General features: G+C 36.5%; 1 protein-coding gene across 7 annotated transcripts in view; it reads left to right on the top strand.

Annotated features, from left to right (window-relative positions):
• Positions 1-25,815, top strand: part of DPYD (dihydropyrimidine dehydrogenase) — a 336,858-nt gene that overhangs the window by 128,238 nt on the left and 182,805 nt on the right. Inside the window, exons 9-10 of one of the 7 annotated variants that reach the window (XR_002464965.1) lie at positions 19,225-19,736; positions 25,186-25,357. The exons of 3 other annotated variants lie outside the window; for them this stretch is intronic. Coding sequence is in view for 1 of the 4 variants with exons in the window: in XM_021525481.3 (XP_021381156.1) it covers positions 19,225-19,235 (11 nt within the window). In the remaining 3 variants the exon portion in view is untranslated. Of the gene's footprint in view, positions 1-19,224; positions 20,022-25,185; positions 25,358-25,815 lie in introns of those variants that run through there. 3 more of the 7 variants (XR_013340469.1, XR_013340470.1, XM_021525481.3) reach the window with 3 other exon arrangements.

The raw sequence follows: 25,815 nt of genomic DNA, 5'->3' as shown, positions 1-25,815 counted from the left end.
TGGATTTTTAAAATGCGAACAGGACTATCTTCCAAAGGAAACAGTTATTCTAATTTTATAGATAGCCTGTTGCTTAGTAGTTAGACATTGGAAATATCACAGTTCATTATTTCAATATCTGAGTGACTTAGACATTATTGCATTTCAGTTTCTTGGTAAACACAGGCTTGATGCTTCTATTATGGCCCAGCACAAATCTTTTGTAGGTGAAAAATGATGGCCGAATTTTTATCTGTGAGAAATTTATGACCCTGAGATCAGTTCAGTTGGTCGGAGCATGGTGGTAATGTCACCAAGTTTGTGGCTTCAAGCCCTTCATGGGTCATTCATTAAGAGTTGGACTTGATGATTCTTGTGGGTTCCTTCCACCTCAGTGTATTCTGTCATCTGGAAATATTTGTTTTGTTAAACTTCACCAAGTTAGATAGGAGTCTCTCCAAAAAAAAAAAAAAAATGTTCTCAAAAAGACTACATACTTGAGTGACCACATAGCCTCTTTTTACATTTTTTTATTGCTTGTCTCCTTACACTCAAAGTTTGAGTTCTTGATTGTATGAAGTCTCTTGCAGAAAGAAATTTGCAGTTAGAGAAGACAGAGTGACCATTCTGTGCATGAAGCATAATGTACTTGATTGTGGTCTCTGTACTAATCACTGGAGTAAAGTTCTTGCCCATTTTCTTTCTGTAGTAGCTGCTTGATAAAAAAGCTTGGTGGAAATTTGCATTAAAAAAAAATTCCTTCCTGCAGTAGACAGAATCTGAAGAAATCACCCCTAATTGCTACAACCTATGTCTTTGTGCACAGCTTTTTCTGGAAATCCCAACAAAACTAAGTAAAGAAAATTCTGAAATGTTAGCACTCTTTAAATTGTAGGGACATAAGAGTCTTAATACAACCTCTACATTGACAAGTTGGTTTCTTATTTTTCAGATGCAAATATGGGCCTTTGCATGTGCTGAATGTGCCCTTTATTGTATTGAGGCATAGAAATCACACATTGCAGCTCAGTCACTTCTGTAGACCTGCCAAGAACGGAATATGTTTATCCAGCTTTGGAGGGTGAATAATCCTAGATACAAGTGTACTGTTCAATGTTCTTTCAGAAAGATGTAGAATATGCAAACAAAATGTTTAGTTAAAGGAGAGTTGAGTGAATTGCTGCTGTGGCAGGAGATGGTAGTAGTTTTTCACCTGAAGCAAGCTCATTGCCTTTAATTTTTCACTTGGTTAATAACAAAAATATGTATCATGTACAGCACAATAGATCACTGGAAGGAAGCCTTGTGGTGTGGTGATCTGCTGAGGGTGAGACTTGGGCTCTGGCTATTGTCATCCTGACTGAGTTCATTCTTCTCTAAACTCATGTTGGAAGATTGAAATGTAGCACTGAAAGGACTGTGAAAGTGCTCAGTACTGTAAAATGCTGTGGGGAAGCCATACTGTGTTCCTGCTGGCAAATGTACAGGCTGTTTCTCAAAGCTACAGAAATGTTCATCCCTAAGCACTTGCAGTTGTGTGGCTTACCCAATTTCATTTCTATTCTAGCATTTTGAAAAAGATGTGTAACAGCCAATAGAGCAGATGAAATAATTCAAATTTTATTTGGCATTATTGGTATGAATCCAGCAATATATCAATGATCACAAGGAAGTTGAAATTTTCTATCAGAACTTCTTACTCGCATTGAAACATTTTCTTTAGATTTTTCCCACCAGGATTATGCTGGTAAGGGTGTATTGAATCTTACATACTGTTGTCTGAAATGAAATTTTAATAATTTATCGAAAATGAAATGTATCTCGCATAGTGCCTAATATATATTTATTTCAACCTTTCAGATATGAAATTATCTAGACCAGAAATAGTTTGCTTACATGGTTATATTTTACTTAGATGTTGGAAAAGAGCTTTGAAGACTGATTGCATTTGTGTTGCCAATTTGAAGAGCTGCCTGACTTTGTTTCCTTTGGTTCTTAAAGAAAAAATGCTTGTGCTTGTATAACACCCCTTCTAAAATTCCATGTAGTAGGATCTGCCATGCAGTAGGTGTTTCTAATAAGCATTCAGTAGTAGAAGGGTCAGGGACTAACCAGTGAATAAAAGTCAAAACTCAAAATGAGGTGCCTTTCCTGTTTAGCACTGGGCAGTGATAGATACTGATAATGTTTGATTAATGAGCAGCCGACTTGCACTGGGTGAAAACATCTGTAAGAAATGATTTATTATTTCAAAGGTATTGGAAGCTTACTGTATCTTGTAGATTCAACTGTGTGTGCCTGAATAAAATAAATGAGATGCAACATGTGAAAAATGAAAACACATTACTTGTAAAGGATATGTCACAAGCAGGGTATTTTTGTTCAAGTACACTTTGTCACTTTGGGGATTTTTAATGTTGGTCTGAATACAAATCATTTAACTGGCTCATAAAATCAACCTAGTTGGAATTCTAGCATCTATCATTGAGACAGAAATGAGGGTTAAACTTAATATGCTGGAACATTCCTTAAAGTTTTGCATTTGGCATCATACACAGCTGTTGCAACTGTACATGTAAACAGAAAGAGTTCTCCTAGCAATGTCATAGGAGTGAAAAAAATGTAATGATACCATTTTAACATTAAAATTAGGAAAGTTAATTATTAATTATTCTTAAATATTAGGAAAATTAATTAAAAGTTAGTGTCATTGACAGTGGTAAAATTTCCTGTAAATTTGTCTATGAACCAATGTCTGATTCTCTTCTCCCTACTCAAGCTGTGTTTGAAAATGAACAATGACTTGTAGATGGAGATTCTACTTCTGTGTACTTGCAATTTAGTCCTATAGTTGCTGGGTAGTTCTTTAGCCTGCCTTTGGTTTATAAAGTGACCTTTTTCAGTGCTACGTGTCAGTGGCTGTTGATCCGGTGTCAGGTCCCTGGGTTCTGTGCAGAGCTGCCATGGAGCTGGGAGCACAGAGAGCTAATGATGGTGCAGACTCACCTCCATCAAACTGCACTGTGTGTTCAGACAAGCTGGAGTGCCCTGACTAGGATTAGAGAAAACTGCCTTTTCTCTAGTTTTGGAAATAGAAAAGGTGGGACAGTGGAAATGTATTCCACTCTCCAAATTTCCCCTCTTTTGCTGGGTCAGTGACTGTGAAAAACTTCTTGGTAATAGGTAATTTTTGTAAATCGTGATATATGCTGTTTCATAAATCTACACCTATTATGTGGATATACCTTATCCATTTTCTTACTTTTCTGTTCTAATTCAGTGGACAGCTAAACTATTTTTCTTCTTGGGATTAATCACTGATTATTTATATGTGTACAAATGCTAGTAAAAAAAAATACATGTTTCTATGCTGTGCAAAAAAAAGTATAACCTGATAAAGGTCTTAATAAAGGTGTGCCAACTTTTGGTAAAATTGGATAATACACTGAAATGTCCCTTGAACCTAAATTCACACTGATTTGTGTATGTAAGTTAGTACTGAATAGCAAAAGCCATATTTAGTTCCCTAGGGTCAAAATTGTTTATCAGAAATTTTGTTTAAGATCTTTTTTTGGTAGATTCTATTCATAGCATTTGATCTGTTCTTCATGTTGTTTTGGTCTTACAGGGTCTGATATATGGGAGTTAACTAGTAGAAAAAAATCATCTTTATCTTCAATTCTTTTTCATATTATATCTGAAATAGAAAGAAAAGGAAATTATCTTGTCCTTGGACTGTGCCTCCAGCCAGTGCTTTAGAGTCTTTAAGTAACATCTTATTCATGGAGAGGTTGGTTCATCCTCTCATCAGACCCTAGAAGTCACTTTTCTAAGACATACTAGACAGTTAAAGCTATTATGGAAGTGGAGGGCATCAGGTTTTACTGTCATTGGATTTCATAAAACAGAGCTCCAGCAGTGACAGCTCCCTCTCTTTAATGTGGAAGCCACAAATTTACTACATGAAAGGAGTGACCTTTCAACCTACGGACTGAGTAGAGTTAGAGCAGCTTGCCAACTATGAGGTCTTGGTAGCATCTCTGCAGCAGGTGCTAGCCTAGAGAACATATGGATCAACAGCTGGATACTATCTCCTCTGAGCACTCTCAGGATCCTGACCCATTCGTATTTATGGAGGGAGAGGGGGAAAAAGCCCCAGCATCCAAACCAATCAAACCCAAAGAAGTAGGTAACTAAAATTTATAGTGATGCTACATGGATGTTACAATAATTTAGTCTAGAAGCCAGATTGAAACTTCAGAAGCAAAAGCTGTCAAAAACATTGTTAATGTGATAATTTCTGCACTGAAAAATCTGGATCCTTATTCTTTGGTCAGGCAGCTAAGTCTATAAGCAGTGAAGCATAGAAGAGGTCAGATCTGCTGCAGGCTTATTTGCAGGCTTCTTTTGTAAAAAGTATGCAAAAAGCCAAGGATGATATATCCCCCTTTCCTTATTGTCCACCAATTTCACAAGAAAATCATACTACACCGATAGTTAATACATCTTTCAATGTCCTTTTTTGCTGATTCGTTTAGTGATTATTGCAGCTTCTGAATTAAACTGCCTCACTGTGTTGCAGATGACTACTAAAATCCCACTGAATTAAGGTTATGATTAAGGACAGAACTGTTTAATGCAGTCAGATTTTTGCATGCAACATGTTCTATTTTTTAAAATTTTTTTTTCTTTAATATCTTTGTAAAAAATGCACAGTGAAATCTGTATTTGATCTGTATTATTACACATTTAATTAATTAGTATTTACAGCAAGTTTGATGCCTGGCCCTTTGCATATATGCAGAAATGGAAAATAAAAAACCTTCTAATGATATTGCCTTGCAGTTCTGAGCAGGAACCACACAAAATACACTATCACCGATCTCAGGAGTGCCAGAACTATGCTGCTACTACTTCTTGGCATGTCACCTTTTCTAAGCACTAAATACAACTATTTGATCATTCCCATTTTGTGGCAGAGACTTTTTCTTAAAGGCACAAGGTAACTTCTTCAATGGTTGTGGAATAGGCAAGCAAAAAGCAAGACAATTCAAAGTAGAAAGGTCAAGTTTATTCTCCAGTTGTAAGTCTGGAAATTCAGTCTTCATTGCTAAGACTCTCCAGACAATAAAATTTTCCCAAGACTGACTTCAGGTTAGGTGGCCTAGAAGATGAAGAAGAATAGGAAAAGAGAAGCCTGGTTTAAGCAGGTTTATGTTTGCTTGATATAACTAGCAGACCAAAGAATCATTTAACATCCTCTCTCTCCAGTTTGTCAGAATTCAGTTTAAAAAATGGATTAATTTTCCTCATGTGTGTATGCATCTGTGGACATCTCGGAAAAGGACTCTGTCAAGGGTTGGTCCAGCTGCTGTTTCAGTTGCAGCAGTGCATAAGGGGAAGGAGCAGTGTCACATATAGGTAAGGACTTGAATCCATGATTTAAGTTCCATGTGTTTTGCATAGAACAGTCAGTCCAGCTCACTAGACAAGGCAGGTTTCTTGGTACATACTAAAATCACTTGGGAAATCTGTGGTTGAACATATTGGAGCTATTTCTCATACTTTAGAATGGTAGGGCCTCGTTGCATAACAAATGCTTTGAGGTCAAAGGAAGAATTTTATACAAGGGCAAAAAAGTATTCCTAAATTTTAAAATTATTTTTCACTATTTAAAAAAAAATGTTCATAAACTGATTAATATGTCTAAAAATGTGTTATTAGGATTTTTTGGTGCCTCTTGAAGATTCTGCCACTGTAGAATCTATATATGTGTTTTATTGGCATTTTAAAATTTGAAAACAGATTCAGGTCTTAGTGCTTCAAATGTGCATGGAAATGAGTGAGTAAATGTAAGGATCCCTCCTTAACTCAGGAGTTATTCACAAAGTAGTATTCACAGATGTTGAAATACATTTTGCAGTCATCTTTGTTGGGTGTATTACATCCCAGAGAAATGCAAAAGTCCTCGAGCCACTGTTATTTTGAAAAGTCACTGATTTGGGGTCCTTCAGCTGTCATTGTTTTCCAGTGCAGTGAGACTTTGATAGTAAACTGCCATGCACAAGAATTATAAACTAATGCTGCAAGATAAAGTTCATTCTGCCATTGTGTGCTTTTAAAATCCTGTGCTATTTTTGCCCATGTTCTTCAGCTGGGATGGAAGTGTATCTGTAGCAGTATGACTAATTACCTTTACATGCATTTATCACTAAATAAACTTCACACAAGACAGCAAGATTGTTTACTTAAGCAGTATAATACAGGGAATGGAAGATAGCTCTAGAACATAGGATTACATTGCCAGAATGGCACTATTTATTAAGCTATGATAACGCTAATGTTCCTTTTTGATGTATAGCATGTGTGACTTCAGCTGAACTTGTAGAGAGCCTTAAGGATGTTTCATTGAACATTTAGTATGGCAGCAAGCCAGAATACATTTAGCCTAAACCCAGATGACAGGTTGGTAATGAGGTAGTGATTGATGACCACTGCTTCCATATGAAATCCTGCTTGATATGCTAGGGGGGAAATGCATTGCTAGCTCTTTTTATTTCTTTTTATTCCCTCTGTATTAGTTATTCTTACTATGGAGGAGTAGCATTGGCTGCTGGTTATTCAATTCTGGTTTCACTTTTGGATGAGAATTGAGCACTCAGCTGAGACTGCAGAAGCACAGCCTGATGCTACATTTATATGTATTTCAAATCCTAATTTCAGTGGATTTTTATTGTCAAAAACAACTGCAATTATATCACTTATGAAGCAGCCTATAATATTATTACCTGCCTCTGTAATTTTACAAGTCTTTATTCACTTTCTGTGCCATCTAAATGGCATTGCTTTCCCTTCTGATATAAAAAGAGAAACTTGGCCCAAGGGTTGTAACACATGGGTCAGGCAAACAACCTAAACAAAAGACTGCTGATTATTTTGCCCAGTCCTTGTTGAATGCTTCTGTGTAAAGGTACTTCACTCATTATTTAGATGAGGGGCAAGTTGGTTCCGTGCACTAAGGAGGGTATTTAAGCCATGTCCTTCAGCCAGATTCCAGACTGATGCCAGGATTAGCAAGTAAGGGTTAGGAGGAGGCAGCAGAGGCCTGTAGGGGTTATATCCATAGCTGTACCCAGTCAGACAGGGTGGATATTAGATGTCCCCAAAGCTGGAGGATAACTAATGAGATCACATTAAGGCCTGGTTAGAAATCACCCAGGGATGCAGCAAAGGGCACTAGGGCAGCATAAATATCTAATGTCAAAAGAGACTCATTATTAGCGTTTTCCCAGGCAGAAGTGACTTTTGGTCAGGAAGGGGTGAAGAAGCTTGTCACCCTAACCCAAGTGACATTGCGCTTCCTCAGAGCAAATGTATGAGCAGCAGAAATGGGATCAGTAGTAAGGAGGTTGTGAAGCAGGGCTCAGGCAGTTTCTTCTCTTTCTGCTTCCAAAGATGTAGGGGAAGTTTTCATGCCCTCTGGAGACAAAATGACTGACTCTTCAATAAGGAATGAATGCAATATTAGAATGGCAGATTTGTGGGGTGAACATGCATTGGACCCAAATGAGGGAGTGAGGCCAGGAGCGTGCAAAGTAAGAGCTAAAGTAATCAGAAATGCCTCTTGGTGAAAGAGAGGGTTCTTGTGGAAGTGCAGTAGTCTACAGACACAAAGGAAAGGGATAAAGGAGAAAGGACGGCCACAGCACAGGGCTGGATTCAGATATGCAGAAGAGAAGTTTATCTCTGTGTGCACAAATGGAAAATGAGTATGTCAGGAACCATCATCTGGTCTGTCTAGGTCATTTAGCTTCCACAAAACTAACATTGTTTTTCTTACTGAATCATACCCCTCTGATGTTTTCATTCTTGTTGTAGCTTTTGCTTTTACACTTGCAATCTTTTTTGCAAACTTCTGTTTATTGCATAATAAGCTTTTTGAAGACCACTGGTCTTCTTTTTCTGTTTGGAAGCTACCCATATCCCACATGTTCAGTACCAGAAATTAATACCTTTTAACTTAGATATGTATTTCATTTGAACTTTCCATTCATTTGGCACTTCCATTGCCTAAATTCCTGTTTATTGCTGTAGCATCCCCAGGCAGGCATCCTGTGAGCTGCAGCATTTGGCAATTCAAGTTTGAGATAAAAAACCACTTTCTTTTGGATGTTTTGAGTGAGTTTGTCAAATGTTCACACCCGTTAACTGTCCTTAATTGAGACAACCACGTTTTGTTGTTCACTGACCAGTGACAAGATGGAGCAGGTCCATTGATTTTTACCCTATTCCTCAAAAGACCTTAGTTTTAACAAGTAGTGGCAAGTGAGGACATAGTCTTTCAGTGGAGATTAATGGCCATATGGTGTTGTTGCTTATACACTGGAAAGCTTAGTTATTTACTGTAAAATCTGACTCAAAATTCTATACGCAAATCAGAAACTCCTACTTGGTTTGTTTCCATAACAACACACAAAACAACATCAATCACTTATAGTAGAGCGCCACACTCCATAATTAGGGATGCAGTTTTAAGAAGTGTGGGAGGAGTTCTGTAAAGTGTTTTTATGTTAAAAACAACATTAAGCCTTGTTCTCAAAAGCTTATGCACAAACTTCACTTAACAGAATGTAATTAATTCCATTGGCATTTATGGTATGTCTCCACAGTTCTGATGCAGTGTCTGGAGTGACTACGCATGCCCTGCTCTATTGTGTCTGAATGACTGGAATATGAGCAAGGCTTCCTTGAAGGCAAGCTTGCCTTCTGTATAGGGAGCAAACGTGGAGTTTACCCCAACAGTCAGTCAGCTGACCACTTTACCCTACCAGGCATGGATTTCAGTATGAGAGTAAATGCTTGCAGTACGACAACCTGTAATATTGGAGAAAAGTGACAGCAAGAAAAAACTGCTTAAAGCACTTTATGCAGGAAAAATATTACAAAATTTGCTGTGTATCTTTTAAATGTAGAATTTAAGCCAAAAGGATATCTACCATATATGGTATTTTCCACTGGTATCAGGAGTATTCATACCTGACATGGTGGAGAGTACTCTCCATGCTGTCTTCACTATCACAGTCAAGGACGGATACTGCCATATAAAGCTGTTACAACAACATGACACCTTCAGTGAGGCAGTCCCACAACCCCACTGATGCCTTGCAGTAATTTACAGATTGTATCAGTTTGAAATAATCAAATGAAAATTATTACTTCTCCACTCTACTTACTACTTGGCTAAAAAATGTGGAGAGTTGTGTGTAATTGGATTTTTTTTGTGTTGTTTGTTAGTGTTTGGGGGGCTTTTGCTGATTTTTTAAAAATACACATTATCTATATTTTAAAGAACAAACAAAATATGCTTTAAGTTCTCCTGGCATTTTTGAGGCAATAACTAAAACATTTTCTCTAAAGCATCTTGTAGCTGACAAATCCCTGGGCCCTTAGGCAAGCTGTGTTTGAGTCTTGTTGCTTTCAGCTGCTCCAGAGACAACACGTGGTGTGTGCATAGGAAGGAAAGGCTGAAGGGGAAAACCCTGAATAAAATGAGGGACAGTTAAAAAAAAAGCAGATAAATGGGAGAGAAGACAATAGCAGAGAAATGGGAGACAAGAATTTGTATAATGAAATGGAACTGAAAAAAATTAAGGAAATAAAAAGAAAGAAAAGGTAGATAGAATACATAAACTGGATAAAAAAAAGGCAAATAGGGGAAATAAAAGTGGAAAGACATTAGATTATCCATAAAGATGATAAAATGGGAAGGATTAAAATAAAATAGAAGCTCATATAGTTGTTCTGGCCACATTTTCAATAGTTTTCTTCCTTTGATAACTTGTCAGCTTTCTCTTTAAAGAAAAAGAGTGACTGAATGGAGTAAATGTTTTACTGAGTTTTGATCCTTTCTGTCATAAAATATTAATTGTCATGTATACCAAATAAGTAAGATCTAAAAGTTAAAAAAAAAGTATTTGCATGAAAACCTCTCCTGACTGATCGGCTGTAGTAAGTTCAAAGATGGGGAAATGTGTATATTCTGAGGAATTCTACACCAGTTTTGATTATGTTTCTTATTGACCTCAAAGAATAAGCATATTGTTATATCAGTATATATATTATGGGATTTAAAAAAACCTCATAATTAAATCACAGCTAAGGTTGCTAGGTGACAAGTAAGAGAAGCTATATAATTAGACATGTCCCCAAAAAAAAAAAATCAAACAGTGGAAAGTAGTAATCCTAAAGGAAGGTTGCCATTGTCTGTAATGACACCAAATGACCATCTCATTCAAATGTGCACTTCATTAAAGAGTCACCTCCTGCTTGGCTTCTGCAGCTGAGGTCTCACTACTCTGTGTGGAGTCGGTGGAAACAGGGAGACTTTTAATTAAGTGTGACTTTTGATTTGCTCTCAGAATATCCCTTTGACAGCATATTATTCCTTGGTTTTTAATATTAGCAATCACATGTTTTTCCCAAAGACAAAGGTAGTAGCTGCCCACTGATATGTGTGAGTCTTTCTACCTTTGTCAAACCTGTACAGGCTACTGGCAAAATAGCTATGATGTGACACAGTCTGTAGATGTAATCCATCTCCTTAAAGCAAGGAAGGAAATTAGTTGTAAAAACAAGCATTTTACAATAATTAATAGATGTTGGGTTCTCGATTCCTGTCTCTAGTAACTGGGGAGCTCTCCCAGGCCACCAGGCCTTTCAAAGACCATAGAGAGTGGCCTTTCAAGGACGTTGCTCCCATCTCTCATCACCATGGATGATTCCTGTGTGGGGCACGGGTGGTCTGGGTTCCTCCAGCACTCCAGTTACAAACAGGATAAATCTGCATGCTTCCCACACTGTGAGAGTTCTAGCTTGAAGACCCACTCTTCGAGCCTTTTAAAATCCTGGAGTGTGAATTGCCTGGAAGCCATCATAACCTGGCTTCTATTGCATGGTCCTCAGCAAATTGCTTAAATTTCTTTGCACATCTGTAAAATGCAGGGATAAATGTTGATCTCTTATCTGGGTGTTGAATATTTTGAGGATTGACTGTTTGTGTAGCACCATGCAAATAGAAAGTGCTACAAACAGTAAGCGCTATTTGTTACTCTTGGTATCAAAATAACTCATGCAGCCAAGCGTAGAGTTTGGCTTGCTGTCTGCCTACCTGATTTGCATTCCTACATGCAGTGAAAATACGAAGGTGTTGCTATAATATCAATACCTGCATTTTATAAATTTTATGACTCTGCTGTCTGGTCAGAAATTCCTTATAACATCTGCTATACATTTAATTGCAAGGCTTCAGAAATTTTAAATATTATGTTTTCTTCCTTTTTTCTTCAATGTCACAACAGCATTCCATTTATGGCATCTTTTTCATGGCTTCATTTGCTGAATATGTATTTCTGTTTATTTCTTCCCAGGTTTTTAGTTGGATGTAAGATTTACCCTTTAATAGTAAATGTTTGCCCATTCTATAAAATGTATGCAATTAGGAATTTTGGTTTCAGCCCAGTGTTCTAAATATGTGTAAATAATTGAATGAATAAATAAATAAGTAAGTAGTGAAGTGTCCTCCCCTATGATGCCTCAATAATAATATCTTTGTATCTTGCAAAGACTGCATTTAGAAGCTATGTCACTTCTTCCTCCTTCAACATTTTTTATTTAGATATTCTGAAATATAGGTTTCATTATTTTTTTCCTGAGATATGAGTCTCTAAAAATGGCTTTTTTCTTTTAAGTTGGTGATAGAGATGAGCATGGAAAAAAAAAAGTTGTCTGATATATATAAATGTGTATCTGCTCAGCACTTGATGTCAGGCACAAGGGTTATTATAATTGTAATCTCTCCCTCCAAAAATTGAAGGGCATGAGCTTTTGGGAAGACATGTACTTAAAGGTATGGAGCTGTACCTGTGCATATGCTTGGTGACATGATTGCCAGTGCAGGGCTAATGAACTTTCATCCCACATGCTCTACCTTCAACATGCAGATTTGATTTTGCATTTGAATGCATAAGTGAATACTTGTTTTCTATTTATATATATACTATAATCAGAAATAAAGAATTCAGAATCAGAGGTAGACTTTGTTTTTAGCAGATGATTCTGTTTATCTGAGTCCCTCTCTGACACAAAACTGTTGTTGCTAAGGTTAATTGAAGTCATTCTATGTCTAATTTTATATGTAAAGCAAAACTAATTTATAATTTAAAATACTTGTGTAAAAGTCTTGGTTCCATATAACTGATTTGGTTATGCTGTACTTCTGAAAGAAAATTTTATCAGTAGGGCAGTGGATGTACAAATCAAGATTTTCCGTCTATGCGATGGAATCTTTGCATGAACTTTAAGGAAGCTCTAGGATTGATCAGTATCAGTTGTAACCTGTTATGAAATGACATGAGAAATAGAATTACAGTTCTTACATGTTGCAAACATCTACAACTGTAGATAGTGATATTTGAGAAGTTGTTTTTAAATGCTAACAACAGAAATAATCTGTGAATGGAGGAAAATTGTATTCAGATTTGATTTTACATTGTTGTCTTTATCCTATGGCCTGATTTTTCAAGATTATTGAGTCATTTTGTTGAAAAAGGCAAGCCCAATTCCATCATTTACTCAGAAAGGGACTGTGAGTAGCAAGATGTGCTTTCTGCAAAAAAATGTGTGGGACTAATTAGAAGGATGGAAGGAGTTTTTGGAGAGAAGACATTTCAAAAATTAGCTCTTGACCCTTGTGTGCGATCTGTATTTTCTGTTTTTCCATGTCTGAGCTTTGTTTCTTTGCAGTGTGGGTGTAGGAAGAAGGGGTCTGATTCCTGGTACACTACCACTGGTTTGGAGAGCTCTGTAACTGATAGAAACATACCAGCTATTGAATTTCTCTGTTCTATGAGTGTCTGGTACCTATGCCCTGATAGGGAATACTTTTCTTTTACCTAACTGTAGTAGTGGATTTTTTAAATCCCAGATGAAAAACTCAGAAATCTTTCCATGGCTTAGGACCTCAACCAGGGCGTATTTTGTAGAATTGTAAAATAATTGGAAGGGGCCTTTGGCAATTGTCTAGTGTAGCCCCCTAGCTCAAAGCAGGGTCAGCTGGAGCAGGTTGCCTAGGACCATATCCAGTTTTGAACATCTCTGAATACATAAGCATGCTTGCTCTGAAAGTCTCCTGGCACTCCTGAGGTTCTTTTCCTCCACATCAGTAATGTACAGACATACAGATCTTTTGGCAGACGAGGGATGGGTCCCAAAGGTACTTAGGCCCAAATCAATCAGAGTATTTAGGTGCAAGCCTAGGAAGGGGTTTGTTTGAGGTACTGTACTCAGTTTGGTCTGTAACACCTGTAACTGTGTTACAGTTAATGTCATATTTCTGCAGGGAAACCTTTTTCAAAACTTGATTTTATTGTGAATGCTTTACAAACTATCCGACTTGCCTAGAAATCCCTACTAGGATTTTCTTCTGGCACTTGGGTAGTCACAGAAGACTTCCAATTATGTTTCTAGATGTGTGTTTGTGTTAAATTTTTTTTTTTACTAATGTGAAACTAAGCAAGTTTACTATCTTTTGATCTTCTGCGTCTTTTCATTTCAACTCTAAACAACATATTATCTTTGATTGTATTTTATAATTGCATATAATTATGTAATTATATAATTTTTTTTTTACTACTGTCAGAAGCTTTTAAAAAAAGGTTGGTACTTTTTAAGCATTCAGTTTTCCTGTTATAATATTACATTGTTATAATATTACTGTTATAATAGTACATTGTTATAAGATTACATTAATAAGTTGTTTCTCCTTTGTCCTTTGCACAGTGTTTCTGGTAAGGCAGACATAGAATGTAGCAATTTTTTAGCATAAAGAAATTGGATATAATATCTGCTTTCCTGATTTATTGATTAGCCCAGGAAAGTTCGATAGCTAACTGAGGGTTTCCAAACTGTCAAAATATTCAGTGACAAGTTGATGTTGACATAATTGAAGTTGAATGTATTAATTTTATCTTAGTGATCTAGAAATCAATGCATTTTAATACTGACTTTGTTCTGGGCTGGATCCAAAGCACAGTGAAGGGCATAATGCTGTGAACAACTAAACTTTTTCTAATTGTGCAGCTTTCAGCCATTTCAGATAGTGGAAAGCATATCAAGTAGGTAGGTCTAATTATGGACAGAGAGCAAGAGGTTTATTGACAGTGTGTAGAGATTAATTCGTGTTAAAAAAAATTGTAATATTTAAAATTAGCTTAGTCTGTGCTTATATGTTTACATTGTAGCATATCCTCAAAGCCTTTGACAATTTTGAACAAAAGTTACCTTTTAGTTCAAAACACACCAGCAAATCCATATAATTCCATAGATCCCCAAATAGTCTTTGTTTCAATAAGCTTGCTTTTGTGACTCTCACAGAAATTTATTTTCAGTTTTCTTCTGATGGATTAATAGAAAAGGTGCATTTACTAGAACTGCCAAATTCTACATTTGACAAGAAATTAAACCTATTTTAAAAAGAAAGAATAGCACAAGCTGCATCTTAGATTATGCTAGTTCCGTTGGATTTTGGCACTGGAAACTTGAAATTTCAAGAGCAGATTTTACATACAACAGAAACCTCTAAGCAAATTGAAAGTGCTGTTTAGGATTCATAGAGTAACAAAATGCATACTCCATCTCTGACATAATTTGTCTTGAGGTTTATGAAATAATTTTTCATCGGATTATAATATTTAAAGTAATTAAAGATATAATTTGCTATTTAATAAACAATGCATTTTGTAACTTCATTAAAGATGCTGCCTTTCTTAATTGTAATGGTCCAAAAGGTTGTCAGTGAACTGTACGTTAACTGCAGAGATAATAATGATTTTATATGCTAATAATTTTTAAATTAATAACTCATGTAGTTTTTCAGCCACATGGGGAAAATAATTTACATTCTTAAAGCTTACTTTGGTATTAACCACTTTACTTGGGGATGGTGGATATCCTTGTATAAAATGTTTGTTTGTTTTACATTAGCACTAATGCAAGCATGTAGGACTCACTGGTGTGAAAGGATTATAAACAGCAGCATTGGACAAGCATGAACATTTCAGAGAGAAATCCTTGTTAGAGGGACCTATTGGGACTGTGTAACTTGATTTTCTATTTATTGATCTTGTTTTTGTTACCATTTGAAACTCTCTTTGGAGAGAACCTTCCTATTGTAGTACTACAAATACAAAAATCTGCACCAAGCAGATATAAAGGATTCATGTTCACTCCCAGGTATATTTTTGTGCCTTGCTTGGCTTTAGCATGGGTTGGATGCATTTCTAGAGGAAATATATGCTCCCTTGGGAGTATTTGCATCATCACTGCAGGTAATTTGAAAAGTCTGATTTTAACTTTCTGACATCTTTGTCATAGAAATCTCTTCATGGACTGAAAAGAGACATACAGTCCTACCTCACTGATGCTTTATTACAAAATTTTTTTTTGCTTAAAAAAAGTATAGATTTCCCATTTTGAATTATTTGCTTCCCCATCAAGAGAATAAATTTAAGAGGAGGAGGAAGCTTCTGTGAATGCCTGTACAGGTATCTGCACCTACAAGCCAAGTACCTGACCCATGATCTCCAGTGACCATGTTTCACTTCATCTTCCTGACTGCTGGCCATTGAGGAGGCATTTGGAGATGTGCATCACTATTTCTTTGTCTGTTTTCTAGATAGTAGCCTTACAGCATTGGAGGTTCTGCTGCATTGTATTTTTGACCCAAAGTCTCAGATTTAGTGCCTGTCACCAGTATGGGAAATGCCCAAGGAAAATGCAGGCACTTGATGAAAATGGTATAATTAGTTAATAAAGACACTCTGTCTTTAAGTGAAATTTTGTATTAAATATATGCTGTTTATATGAACATATGCTGTTCTTGAGAAAGGAATTGAGATTTAGTTAATAGATTAAAAAAAAATTCAGATAATTAATGAGTTCTTTGTAATATTTACCCTTACTCAGAACAAGACTTTGTCAAAGCATGAATTTGCTTAGTTATTTCCAGTATGGAAGGCTATGAAGGAGTAGCTATGCAGTAGCTGTAATCTTTTTGTGCTGATCTACCTGTGTAGGAGAATATCAGTTTAACAGAATATTTACGTGGAACTCCTTGCTAAAACTGCTTTTAGAAGGAAAGGCAGATAAAGATGTGCTTAATGATAAGGACATTGATGTGTAGGGGGTAAATGACCTCAGTGAGAATGCTTATTGACCCTCCAGCATGTTACAAGAATGTCATATTTGTTGCAGGCTATTCTGTACTGATGGTGTGTGACAATCTGAGAAGATAAAGCCTCTGATGACACATACTTATTATTCACCTGCAATTATAAAACTCCGTGTGATTTTTTTCATAATTCATAGTGAACACTGGAGTATAATCATGTTGAAAGTGTCTCTTCAGAATGTTGCTTTAAAGAAATGAGTAAGAAAATCTTCTCAAATGTTTTGATAGATGAATCATGGCACTGGAGCTGCTGATGAGGAGCCAATATAGCCAAGTCTATAAATAAGCAGTTACGAGAACTCTGGAAGCATGAATTCTGGTAGTGTGACAGATTCAAAAAGCACTTTTTCTACTGGAGTAGGTTTCAAAAGTTGCTCTCTTCCTATTCTACATTCAGATGCTGTTGTCTAATTAGGCTAATTGGCTGGCAAATTTGCCAGCTTTTAAATTAAATTAGTTTGGAGGTGAGAGAACAAATACCATCAGAAATGTGATTTATTCTTTCTTTCCATAATAATTGTTTCTTTTTAACTGAGTAGAGCTAGGCTTTATTACTTCTAGGGAATTTCTGCTTAATTTACTGTATATGACACATTTCCAGGAGAAAGGAATATTGGCAGCCTATTACTAAACCTTTAAGCAAAGTAATCATAATGGAGAGACTGACCTCCACCTTACTTGGCAGTAATGGATAAAGCTTCAGCAAATAACAGTTACCTGATGTTATTTTAACAAATTCACCTTTCCTTAAGTCAGTACACGTGCATTTTCTTGTGTTTCTCATTGCTTCTGAAGATCCAAAATACACTGAGGGTAATGAGAATGAATTATAGCTTAGATGTGTTTTTTCTTTCAGCTGCTGGTTGTATTAAATCCACAGTTCCTGTGCAGACCTACAAATCTATAACATCCGTTTCAGATGAATTTGGAAACAAGGGGTTGCGTTCTTGTATTCTTGGTGCAGAGATTAAAATTGATCACAGCAGACACAAGGGAGCAGATTTGAGTATCACAGCTCAGTGTGGTTAACTGGGATAGTGCACGGCTCCTGTACTCCTTAACTGTGCACATACAGGTTACGAATATATTGATTGCAAGGGTCAGGGGAGGCTGCAGGGAGGTTATGCTGCATGATGCTATTTGGTAATTTTTAAGGGACAAGAGCTATGAACTCTCATAGCATCTGGGACAGGTACAGTTTAAACCTGACAGATGGAGATTTATGTTTGTGAGCTGGCAAAGCCCTTCAGGTAGAAATAATAAATGGAAATTTGATAGGATGTTTTTTTTATCATAGGTCAAATATTGTGCTGTAGAAAAAGGGAAAAAAAGCGATTTAATTTTCATCAGAATGTACTGATGATAGGTTTTCAGTTGTAGATCTGTGCTACATGATAATAATGTTTAGAAGTCTTTTCTTGAGGCATGATTTTAAAATATATGTAGAGAGTGTTTAACTGAAGTGATTAAAAATGCAGAGTAGGTGAATGATACAGTAGTAGCTACTGAATACATTTTATAGTATCTTTTTGCTCTTTCATGTGGATAAAATCAGTATATAAATATGCTAAGATTTAAGATGAGACAGTACAATACATTAACAAAGAACTGGGAAAAAAATTGTTTCCTATATTGCAACTTCACATAGGGCGTTAATTACTCATTAGCTTTTGGCAGACCCTGATGAATGACATTGATGACTTCTACATATAAAAAAAAGGTGAATCCTTGTAATATTTTAAAAATAGGAATGATCAGAAAATCCTGTATTTTGCAAATATTACTTAGCATGTGGGATTTATTTCCTGAAGGAATAAGTTTTTACAAATATGTCTATAGATCCAGTTACACAGGGTGCAAAGCTGTGATTGACTCAGCCTATTGTTTCAGTCACTGTATTGAAAGAGAATGGGAGCTGTGGATGTAGTGTGCAGGAAAGGATAGTTTTGGGTTTAAGACAAATGACTGTAGCTAGATATTTCTATGATTCTTTACTGCTCTCTTCCATCAAATTTAGGAAACAGTATTATAAAAATCAGTGGTTAGAATTGCAACACAGATACCACCTATTGTCTATTATATTCCTCATATATCAAAAATGCAGGTTGATTTTAGGTAGTATAAGTTGATGTTGTCTCAGTATAGCTCATTGCAACTTCCTTGCTGTACAGTGCCTGAGGTCTGACAAAGGTGTTATTCCAGAATATTAATGACTTAATTACTCTTAATATATTTCTGCAAGATAAATTTGCTGCCTTTGATGTTTTTTATCTGTTGCTTTGTGATAATGTAGAGGCTTAGTATTTATTTTTCTTCATGATGCCAACTGAGTATTTGTGGTTTTTTCTTTGTGAATGTTTATCATCAGTTTTACTCTCATTTTATCCATTCCCAGTGTATTTATTGTATGTAGGCTCTATTGATACAGCTTTTCAAGATTTTTTCCCATGTTGTGAAATGAAAAATTAATATGAATAGATTTTCTATGCTAACATTTGATTTTCCCTTTATAAATTTTCATTTGCTGAGATTATTTAAATATACCAGCATGACTGCTTATAAACAGGGCATATTAGACAGTTAAGTTATAATGAGTCTGCTTGGGGAAAGATATGTCTCCATTGCAAACAGGTATGGTAGTATTTTCTGCTTTCTTTTCAGGAGTCTGTTGCTCTCAGTCTCACAATCCAGTTTATTTTGCTTTCTCTCCCATATATTTGGATTTTCTGTTCTGACATATGGTTTCTGAGATGATGGATTTTTTTGTGTGTCCTTTTAGTTACTGATAGGCAGTCCCTGAGGAGGTAATGTTGCTTTGGGGCCACTCAGCACATTTACTGAACATGAGTAAGCACTGGGACCAGTTTCTGTTCCTCTAGAGTGCTACAGCCTATCACACTGGCAAGTACTATCTGGCTGGTGTTGGGAGGAAGCACAACCCCCTGTCTTTCCTTTGGCAGGTTGCTGCTAGGAACAAACTTGAAGAGGGAAGAGGGAAGAGGGAAGAGGGAAAGGAACTGACATCATTAGCATGTTCGATCTGAAACTTCAGCCTTCCTGGTTCAAGATTGCTCCTGAAAAATGACAGCTCAATTCCATGGTGGGAAGTGACCAAATTCCAGTCAGGACTAAAATTCAGTTTAGCTTTATTGTAAGCAGACTGTAGCAAGCTCTACTCCTGGGTGGAATGATGCATTCTTGTGGTAGAGATGGATTGGACTTAGACTGCTAAATGCATTTTCGCTAGTGACCTTTTCAAATTTGTCGCCAGTATAATAAATGTTGCCAAGATGACTTAAGAAAGGTTTGCAGCAATATTCCACTTTATTCTTTACAGCAGATGTTTCTTCAGTTACTCTGTATTACAATTTACAGAACTCTTATGTTCTACAAATCAAGATTCATAGCAAACTGTTTCAGTGCTTTAAGTCCTGCAATAAACAACACCAGGCAGAACAGAACCAGAGGGAAGGTAAGCAGACGTTTGCATTCATCCTTCTCTGTGATAAGGTTTGCTTCACAGTGATCTTCTCATTTCAGCAAGTTCATTCGCCAGGGCTACCAGCTAACTTCCTAAAATCCTCAACTTGATTACTTCAAATATGGGGAGCATTAAGTATCAGTTTCCAAACACAGAAGAAAGGCTAAAATTACCATCTGTTTCTTAATTTAGAAATCTGTATATGTTTGTGCAATCTAGTATCACTTCTAGTGTGTCCTGTAAAGAATTATGTTTTAAAAACACTTAGTGATACAGTATGCTTCAGTTCCGACGTATGCATTTTTATAGCGTGCTTTTGGAGGATAAGGGCTCAAAATGTTGAGTTCAAAATCTTCATGGTGCTTAAATGAATAGCCACATATTGAGATTTGAAAAATTATCACATAATTTCTCCTGACTGTTGTTTTATCATCTTGAAACACTGATGTCTTTCGTGCAAATACAGTATTTTAGTTATACTTGAGTGTTGCCTTATTAAAATTCAAAGCCACAGGTCCCATAAGTTGACCATAATAAAATTAAAAACAGCAATTAAGACTAGATAGAAGTCTGTAGAGGGTACACTAAAACCTTTAGTACTGGACTGATTACAAAAATATCAAATGAAGGGTGGCGTCTGTATCTGATGGGGCTAATTAGTTATGGTTAATCTTTGGACACTTTGTGATTATGGGATCCCTGGATGTGGTGAGGGCAGACCACAAGGCTGGTTTCTATTCCATGCTCAGGCAGACAACACTGTATTGTCATAATCCTGATTTCCGTCACTCACATGGATTGATTCTGCCTGTCGTTCCCATCTACACTTTCTGATGTCTAGCTCGTGTGAATTTTGGCTACCTCTAAATTTGGCTTGGTCAATTGGTGCTCAAAAGAGAAATTGGATTATAAGAACAAATTTAGTGCTAAATAATCTGACTCCCTTACTCCTATTATTTCTTTATCATTTGCAAGACTTCAGATATTTGTCTCTGTGTCTCATTTAGCAACAAAGTAAGTTGTGAGACCTACAGACTGCATTGCCCCCAGGTTCAGCTGCTTATTCAGATGTTTTTAACAGCCATGGTATGGATATAGCTGTTCAATTTAGAATGCAGTGCAGCAATTGAGTATGGCTGATGCCGGTAGATGTGAAGGGTGTTTTCACATATGCTGTACACACTGTTCCTTCTAACTTGAGGGTAAGAGAAGGCTAACCCTAGTGTAGTTATTTTACTTTTTCCCTTCTAATTTTCTATGAATGAGGCCTTTAGCTATTGTTAGGGAATAACTCCTAAAAACCTTGCAAGTATACATTTTCCAAAGAAAATAAATCATTGATAAAAAATACAGAAAAGGAGCAGTTATATTACAAAATTAATCTACCAGACTTACAGAGAAAACAAATTTGAAAGAGCCACCTGCTGTGGAGATGAGGCAGTAATCTCAACAGCAGGAAATAAAGGAAGGGAGGGAGAAAATACAAAAGCATAGACATTAAAAAAGTAATTAAAACACTTATCTCCATCAACATACGTATCAAACAAACAAAAAAAACCCAACCACCTATAAAACATACTCTATGGAATGTCACAACAGGAAGTAACAAAACTGTCCCCATTAAAAAAAAAATCTCCAGCAAAACGAGAGAGATTCTTTACAAATACGAGCCTCAAAAGTATTTACTGAAGTGCTAATCACTATTGGACTGACCTTGAGAAAAGCTGAGCACTTGCAGAGTATTTGCAACTTTTCTGAAAGTCTAGATACCCAATATGAATATTTTAAAACTGTAGAGAAAGTTACTGTCTAGATAGTAATGGCTGTCTTTCCATGCGTAGTGCATGTCATAGCATGAGTTGTACTGGTATATTTAGCATAATCAGCTCTGAGGCACACTGTATTTGGACTATGGATTTCAATATAGATAATTTTTAAATTGTGCAGTGTTGACCCATGGACAGCAATGTTGTCAGTATAGGTGTGGGTGAATGTGGCTTAGAAACAAATATGTAGAGTATATCCCACTGCATACAAGTCGTTTCTGTCATGTCTAGGTAAAACTATACATTTGACAGTTATGAAAGTTTAGTTTCAGTGTAATCATTCAAGAAAATAACATATTTAAAACTCATGGACCAATTTATACATATAATGGATTGTGTGACATGAAATAAAAGTGCTTTAAATATATAGATTTTGATCTCTAGTCCCCTAGCCCACAAAAGAGACTTGTTCAAGAAGATCAGAGCAATCAGAATTATTAAAGTAGTCCTTATATCTTGGATTTTACAGTGTGCCATGTACCTTTGTAGTCACAGTCTAACCATATGGTACCTGTAGCTGCAAGTCTCTGGGCAAGTGTGAAATGTCATCAGATGTGCTACATCTGAAATATCTTTGTATGGGCTCACAAGGAGAAAGTTGGAACACTCAGTGTGTAAAAAGGCAGGGACATGGGACAAAATGGTGTTTTTCTGATAATTTAAAAGGACCCTTTCAGAAGACAAATGATGGGCTTAGAATTTACCTTCAAAGGGAAATTACCGTAGCTCTGTACCTACTTTAGCGTATCCTTTTTAAGAAAATCAAAACAAAAAATATTAAAAAACTTAGTCAACAAAAGAATTATCAGAAAATGTAATTTTCTCTATAAAATTCACATCAGTCTCTGGCCATCAGCCTTCCATGGCTCCTTACCCCAGGACACATGAAGGGGCACAGCCTTCTCCTGGCCAGAGGTGCAGAACTGCTGCTGCAGAATCTGTGCTGCCTCCTTGCCAGGCTGTGCTCAAGTTTCTTCTGCTGAGTAGCAGGCTGGGGCTCAGCTTGTCTGGGCTCAGCCTCTTGGATATTATTTCAGAAGGTTTGCACTGCCACTGGAGCAGATATGCAGAAAATCAATCCTGTGTTTCTTCTCTCCAGTTCTGTATGGGATTCATGGATTTTTTCTCCTCATTCTCAGTAATATCTGACAGTTAAAGTCTTTCCACCCAATCGTATGATTTCCTGTAATGAAGGCTGTGAAGGACAGGAGAGAAGTTTTCCTTGCAAATGTGATTTTAAAAAGTCTGATTTAACACAGAAACAGAAGCATGGTGATGTTAAAGAGGTGGGAAAATGTCCTTGCCCTCTAACTTTCTAGCTCCAGATGTGTGAAGCAAGAGAAAATTTAAAAAATAATCCATAAATTGGTGAATGGGGTTTGGTGTTTAGTTTCCTTGTTTTAAAAGTTAGAAAAAAGAATATGCATAGCCAGTCAATCACATTTTGTTTATTTTTGATTGAATTTGGATGAATGTATGCATGCAATGTAATTGCAAAACATATTTGAATGATTCAATATTTAAAAAATGTACAAAGTAAGTGTCTTCACTTTTAAAAAGTAGCTCTTGGTATTTTCAAACACAGATTGCATTCACCATCAAAATTCAGTATTATCCAAATTAAAAATGAAGGCAAGAAACCTTTTCACTGTTTGATGTGAGGAAAATGAAGAAAAAAATGTTCTAGTTAGTTTTGTCCCTGTAGGCTCCTGTATATTTACCCTTCACCTTCAGCTCCATTTTATCTTTTTGTCTGGAGATGTGTTTTTAGTCAGCTGCCAGTGAAAACTACATTTGACCCTTACCAAGGATGAGAGCTTATTTTGTGGGTCAGTTATTAAGATCAGTTGAGAAGTTCATTTGAAAATGCAAATTTGCCCAGCCATGTCAGATTACGGTAATCCAAAGAGCAGGTTCAGGCTCGGAAGCATAGCTGTTGCTGGGGAGAGGGGATTTGATCAAAATAGGAGATAGATATGCAGTGCCTGTACTTGCTTTAGTTTCCCTTTCCAGATCAGGCTCATAATTAGAGTAGTAGCAGACTTAGCTGATTGATGTGTTGACATGCCTGGATTTATTTGGCACAGCAGCTGAGTGGACTTGGTGCCCTGCTCTGCAAGCCAATCCCTTACGTTGTCTATGCATCAGTCTGGTACATTGCTGTGTTCATCTGACAAATTTACTCTAATCATTTAGCAATTCGTATCTCAAATGGACTAGGGATTTGTATCTAAATTTTCTGTAAGGGAAAACAATGGACTTGAGACTGTGCATGAAGAAATTTGATATGCATCAGTATTGTGAGAACAGAAAGTACAAGATCTTAACAGGAGGCAGATTATGTTTTTGCTAATACATATGTGCACATGTATATTTTTATGTATATATAAAGGATATAAAAAGAAGTTAAATTTGTGTTTTCCAAAGCCGCTGTTGTAGTGGTTTAGGACTATGGAAACTATAGGGTGTGTCATACATGGGAGAGAGGTGCTGAGGAATTGCAAACTGGGGAAGGAGTTGTGGGTTCAAATGAAGGAAAGAAGCAAAGAGACTAGTGGTGCCTACTGAGAGATAGCTGGAGCATCTGGAGATGGAAAGCAGAGCACAGCAAACCAGAGGGCCAGGAATCAAGATGAATTGCTTTCTGTGCTGCACCTGACCCAGATTGGGACTGTCTAGGTTAGATTTTGCAAAGCTGAACTAGATCTGTCATGCAAGCTGTTATTTTCACAATGTTTCTACTTTCTCTATTCTTAGTAAATGCCGTTTTCCACAGGCCATGAGGCTTCATTGCGTGGTTTGGATATCAGTTGCTTCAGAAGCTTGTTCCCTGGCATCAGCAAGCAAAGCAGCTGAGGCTTCAGGCAGCCCAGGGCTGTGGCTGCAGAAGATGGGGGCTCAGCACAGCCCTCTGCTTGTAGAAGGGTGTGCAGAGCCCCTCCAAACACCAGCAGGGGAGCTGCCTTTCTAATCTGCCTCCTCTTGCCTGCCCTTCAAAAGAGTTGTTCTTCAGTGCAGGGGAAGGAAATAATTGTTATCACTAGCTATTGATACAGATTATTTAAAGATGGAAGATGTGGGATAGTGACAGATTGTTTCAGAACATTAAATACCAAATAAAAAATACCATATAAAAATACCGTATAAAAATCTATTTAGATAACTTGCAAGTGGATTTGGAGAACAGAGAACTGATTTACTTGGCTTCAACCTAAAAAGTAGGGAAAAGACCTTGTATTTTTCTCAGCATTTTTTGTTGGGTGGCTCTTGGCTATGTTGTACTAGTGTGTGAATTCCCTTTTTCTAAAGGCTCTCTCTGATTTATCTTCAAAGAGTATTTCTCTTGGTTCATTATTTTGACCTAAATTGTGTCTTTCATAGGTGACTGGGTTTTTTTAAAATTTTATTTCTTCTCGGAAACCGTTTGCTCAAAACTGCATTTTTCCTCTACAGCTATTTTTCGTTAAGTATTTGCTGTCCCAAGAAGCTATTGGCTATTTATCAATATTTGATCTCTCTGTAAAGCATACTTCTGTGGGGTGAATGTTTATTATGAAATGGTGTCTCTAAAGTGAATCTTATCTGTTCTTGATCTCTTTCTCTGTCTGCCTCAGTCTGCCTATATCTTCACTTGCCTAGTGGCTTGAAGAAGTACTAAATCTCTCTACTTTAACAAAAGTAAATGCAGTAATTACAATAGCAAATACTGAACAGCAAAAGCAGATGCATCAGAATCCAGCACAATACAATTTCCAGCAGGTGCTTAGCAAAGAGCTTCAATCTGTGGTAAGTGTTTATAAGTATAAAAGAAGAAATCCCCTGCATGTCTTTAAAATGTAAATATCACAAAATGTATTTTCAGGGAGTTTTCAGCAAAATGAAAATAGTAAAATAAATAGCAGATAATGCCACGTATATTGACTACCTCTTTGGCAGTTGTTTGGTCATATCAGCCAGGCTAAACATTATTGAACCCAATGTACTCTTAATCCAACTCCTTTTATTTCAGTGATGAAACTGAAAAGACTAGTGATGAACCGAGACAAAAAAATATTGTAACACTTCCTTTATTATACTTTTTATTCAGCCTATGGGAGCTAAAATACTGATGCTGTTAGAGACCAAAGAGTTTTCATTAGGAGATGATAAAAGCAGTAAAAAAAAAAAAAAGAAAAAAAGGGAAAAAATATTTTGAGGTCTTCTCTTTGAGTTTGAATGGAAGCATATTAGGTGAAAAGGAAATT

The sequence above is a fragment of the Lonchura striata genome, chromosome 9 (assembly GCF_046129695.1).
Source record: "Lonchura striata isolate bLonStr1 chromosome 9, bLonStr1.mat, whole genome shotgun sequence".
NCBI classification, from domain to species: Eukaryota; Metazoa; Chordata; class Aves; order Passeriformes; family Estrildidae; genus Lonchura; species Lonchura striata.
Note: the sequence above shows the minus strand (reverse complement) of the source record. Positions and strands in the feature narration are given on the sequence as shown.